Here is a 5,000-nt window from a genome sequence, read left to right as displayed (position 1 = left end):
AAAACTGCATTACGCCATAAGTGCTTAATTAAATCAGGGTAGGTCCATTTATTTTACATTTAATTAACAACCTTGCTTAATGTACAAATCACTTAAGTGACAAACAAGTTCACTCCATTCGAACTTTACATTTACAGTTGCATTATTATTACGTTCATTACGGTTGTGCGTATGACGCCATGTGCGTATGACGCCATGTACGCAGGCGCGTAGGATGTGACGCCCTGCTGACGTGTATCTAGGGAAACAGAGGAAGTAGATGGTGCTTCTTTGACAAATGTTGTGAGAGATCCAGTGGGAAAAGACAGTGGCATGTCCACTAAACACTGGAATAACTGGAGTAAGAGACTGGAGCGCGACCACAGACACAGGTGCAGTTCCTCACACACACAACCGACTGTATCAGCTGTGATGTTTATGTGCCGTTGTCTGAAGGCGTCTCTACCGTGTCGTGTTGACAGGGAATGTGACTAGAAAACTGATCTGAGGAGATGAAGCTGCATTGAATGAAAACCCAGAGAATCCAGCGTTTATATTGTGTATAAGCATACAGTGATGTATGAACTCTAAGATGTGTTTATAAGTCTCTGTGATTAATATGTGTTGTAACTGAAGGGAGTCTGTTTGTATATGCCATCAGAAAGAAAATCTCAGATTTAGCTTGGACAAACTGTATTAAAGCGATAGTTCACCCCAAAACGAAAATTTGCAGAATATTTACTCACCCTCAGGCCATCCAAGATGTAGATGAGATGTTTGTTTCTTCATGATATGGAGAATTTAGCATCGCTTGCTCACCAATGGATGCTCTGCAGTGAATGGGTGCCGTCAGAATGAGAGTCCAAACAGCTGATAAAAACATCACAATAATCCACACCACTCCAGTCCATCAGTTAGTGTCTTGTGAAACCAAAAGCTGTGTGTTTAAATCAATCATTAAGATGTTTAAACTTTTTTTTTGGTGCTTAATCTGTGCATATGTCTTGCTTGATTCAGACAAGACCATTTTTGTTTTTTTGTTTTTACTGGAGAATACAATATTATGGATAGAGGACTGGTATTTTAGCTGGAAGCAATGGTTTTTTTAAAGTTAAAAATGGGATTGTTTATTGCAAACATGCAGCTTGTGGATTACTGTGATGTTTTTATCAGCTGTTTGGACTCTCATTCTGACGGCACCCATTCACTGCAGAGCATCCATTGGTGAGCAAGTGACGAAACAACATACGTATTCTGACCTGTACTAATTAAAATATATAATAGAGACATTATTTTTTGCTCAAAAAAAAGAAAAAGAAAAATAGAATTAAACAGGACACATTCTAATGTACGGGAAAAAAATGTAAAGCTGTTTTAACTTGTATTGTTTTGTTTTGATGCTTAAAAACCCCTTCTTTGACCCAAATTCATTCATACAGAACATTTGCACACTGTGCACATTGTACACACCACTACAGAAATACTACGAGTGCAAAGTAGGAATGAGTCCTCAGCTGAACTTCATCACACCGGTGTTGACTGTGCTGCTACAGCTCTATTTGGTTGTGTATTGGTTTTGTGGAATTGTGTGTAACAATCAGTAATTTACTTTCAGACCAGAGTCCAGAGATCACAGAGCAGCATGGGTAAACGAAGAGCTCCTGAGCTGTACAGAGCCCCCTTCCCTCTCTATACTGTGAAAATCGACCCCCAGACCGGCCTGATCATCACCGCTGGAGGAGGCGGCGCGTCCAAGACCGGGATCAAGAACGGAATGGTACTGTCTCTAACAAATATCAGCTGCCATTCAGAAATTACCTGCATGGCCGTCCACATGTGCACAGCTGCTCGATTACATAATCTCAATTAATTAAACAGTTACATATTTGTAATTGATGTTCTTTACAGCATTGAATCAGGTGCTTTATATTCTTGAATCCACCGAGTTATGAATAGCCTTGTTTGGCTTCAAATAGAGGAATTCAGTCATTAATGATTATCTGTTATTTTATAGAAAAATAATATTTGTTAAGGACAATAAACAAAGGTTTTATTTAGAAGCAGCACTTTTAGGGCCTGATTTCTGCGATGCGGAAAGCACAGACGGAATCGCTGAATCCTGTCATAAAAATAGGATTTAGTATAACACAAAATGTTATGCAATTTGGCACATTTTTCAATGAATAAATCAAAAGTGATTGCGAGTCTGCATGTATTATTATGTATAACAATATTACTATTGTACAGTAGAATGTCTGACAAAAATAATAACACAACATTACATTGTTTAAGGAATATCACAATTTATTTTTCCCCATTTAATTTAATTTTAAACTGTAAACCTCTGTTGTGCAGCACTTTGTTTGCCAAAAAAATGAAAGGAATTGTTCAAAATTCATTTGATTACATTTTAAAAGATTAATTAAATTAAGTTTTGTGCATTCATTTGATTACGACAGGTTTCGATCATAAATTTGTCTTAAAACATAAAACACAGAATCCAGAAACATTTAAAACAGACAGAATTAAAAATAAATAAATAAATAAATAAAAATAAAACGCATCAGATAGGGCACTGTTATTGTGAAAGTTTTAATAAATTATAAAATTGTTTAAATTAAAAAAAAGTTTTAAGAGTTCAGTTGGTTTGACATCCTTTTTGATTAATAACATTTAGTTAAACCATTGAAATGGAATCCAGAAAAATTAAACCGGAAAACACAGAATTTGGGAGAATTAAGCTGCATTTGGGAACAAATATAACTGATTTCAGTGGGCCCTAAATGTATTTTATTATTTTTAAACTTTCAATGAACTGTTGTTAAATTGTATAAATTGTAATTGTTTGTAAATGTTTCTTTGGCTAGATTTCAAATTGGCTTTTTGATTACTACATTTGAATTGAACAATTACAAATGGAATCCAGAAAAATGTAAACAGAAACCCCAAAATTTGGGAAAAAATTAAATGGATTTCACAGGGTCCTACATTATGTACCATTTAGCTGTTGAAAGTGACAAAAGTGGAAGTGACGGAGTGTTTAGTGTTACAGTTTTGTTGCAGCATTTCCTGAGTCTGGATCTGGTCGGCGGTGTGCACAGCGCCACCTTGCAGCACACTCACGAAACGGACACGCGAGCCACCATGTGCATGTCTCTGGGTGGGGATGTGATCGCCGCGGGACAGGACGCCAACTGCAGCTTGATGAGGTTCAGTCACCACACGGCCAAACTGGCAAAGAAACCTGTAGCCAAAGATGGTGAGTAGAGACCAAACCAAAGCACTGACGAGTGAATGGTCATGCATAACCACATTCATGCATCTTTTACGGTGACACCTGTTAACAGGGGCTGGAGACAAAGGTGCAGCCAGGAAGAGAGGCGGGAAAGGCCAGAACGGAGATGGAGGAGGAGACGTGGCCCAGACGAAGGAGGATTCTCCTCAGATGGTGGTGGGGGATGTTGGAGCGGTGCAGGCCGACCTCAGCCCGCAGGACCCCTGTGTGAAGTGTGTGCGCTTCAGCGCCGACCTCACGCTTCTACTGAGCGGCGGGGCCGACGGTTTCGTCCGGGTGTGGGAGGTGAGCGTCTCCCATGAGTCTGTGGCTTTTTTACCATCCCTGCCCTTGTCTCAACTCGCTTCGTCTCTCTCCAGTTCCCCTCTTTGAAAGAGAAGTTCAGCTTCAGAGCTCACAAGGATGAACTGGAGGATATAGACATCAGTCCTGATAACAAGGTGTGTTCTGAGAAGATTTTTGAGAAAAACCAGTTCAGTAATTAAGAACTGCTTCTTCTTTTGTGGATATTGTGTATTTTATGCTGGTTCATCCAAGTAGTGCTGTGTTCTCTTTCTTGATGTAGCACATTGTAACAGTAGGCCGTGATTTCGAGTGCAGCGTGTGGAGCGGCGATCAGCTGGCCGTGGGTTTGTGTTGGCATGAAAACATGCCTCAGATCACAGAGAAGATGTACCGCTACAAGTCATGCAGGCAAGTTGTGCACTTCCTGACAGCTGCCACTTTCCTTGAAAAGGCTTAAAAGGCCTTCAGACAACGGGACATATCAGACAACGGGACATAAACATCACAGCTGATACAGTCGGCTTAAATCATTTTCTTTGTCAGCGGAAAGGATGTGTTGTTTGCCAACCTTAGGACTAGTGCTGGGCGGTATACCGGTTCATACCGAATACCGGTGTTTATTTTTGTTATGATATGAATTTTTAAAATACCGCAATACCGGTGTATGTCGCTTAAGCAACGTTCGGAACGCGACACTCATGATAGTAAAATAGGGCATTCTAAGTCAATATACTGCAGTGTTTACTCTCTCAATCAGTAGAAAATATGGTTAACGCGGTCATGCATGAAAAAAAATACCGTCATGTACCGTGAAACCGGTATAATTTTGAAAAATACCGTGATATAAATTTTTGGTCATACCGCCCAGCACTACTTAGGACTTCAAATTAGTATTATTTTCTTTCAATTTTACATTATTATTATATATTTACACTACCATTCAAAAGTTTGGGGTCAGTAAGATTTTAAATGTTTTTTTTTTTTTTTAAGTACTGTCTTAATGCTCACCAGGGCTGTATTTATTTGTTCAAAATACAGTAATATTGTGATTAAATTTTTTTTTTACAATTTAAAATAACTGTTTTCTATGTGAATATATATTAAAGGGGTCATATGATGCGATTTAAATTTTTCCTTTCTCTTTGGAGTGTTACAAGCTCTTGGTGCATAAAGAAGATCTGTAAAGTTGTAAAGACTAAAGTCTCAAATCCAAAGAGATATTCTTTATAAAAGTTAAGAGTCAGCCACACCTACCTAAAACGGCTCGTTCTAACACGCCCCCACATACCTACATCACGATGTGGGAAGATTTGCATAACACCGCCCAAATGTGCACGCAAAGAAAGAAGGAGTGGTTTCAGGAACAGCAGTAGTGTTGATGCAGCATGTCAGGGAGACGCTGTGTTTCAGTGCGAAAGCAAAAGCACTTTATTTGGCCTTC

General features: G+C 39.0%; 1 protein-coding gene across 1 annotated transcript in view; it reads left to right on the top strand.

The window, feature by feature from the left end:
* The first annotated feature begins 196 nt into the window (after positions 1-196).
* LOC107725280 (prolactin regulatory element-binding protein-like) overlaps positions 197-5,000 on the top strand; it is a 28,457-nt gene continuing 23,653 nt past the window's right edge. The window contains exons 1-6 of the mRNA XM_016534493.1: positions 197-371; positions 1,602-1,756; positions 3,043-3,238; positions 3,327-3,559; positions 3,634-3,714; positions 3,840-3,967. Coding sequence (XP_016389979.1) covers positions 1,622-1,756; positions 3,043-3,238; positions 3,327-3,559; positions 3,634-3,714; positions 3,840-3,967 — 773 coding nt within the window. The 5' untranslated portion in view covers positions 197-371; positions 1,602-1,621. The remainder of the gene's footprint in view (positions 372-1,601; positions 1,757-3,042; positions 3,239-3,326; positions 3,560-3,633; positions 3,715-3,839; positions 3,968-5,000) is intronic.

Source organism: Sinocyclocheilus rhinocerous, unplaced genomic scaffold (assembly GCF_001515625.1).
Source record: "Sinocyclocheilus rhinocerous isolate Xijiao unplaced genomic scaffold, SAMN03320098_v1.1 scaffold967, whole genome shotgun sequence".
In the NCBI taxonomy this organism is placed as follows: Eukaryota; Metazoa; Chordata; class Actinopteri; order Cypriniformes; family Cyprinidae; genus Sinocyclocheilus; species Sinocyclocheilus rhinocerous.
This window is presented reverse-complemented; position numbering and strand designations above follow the sequence as displayed.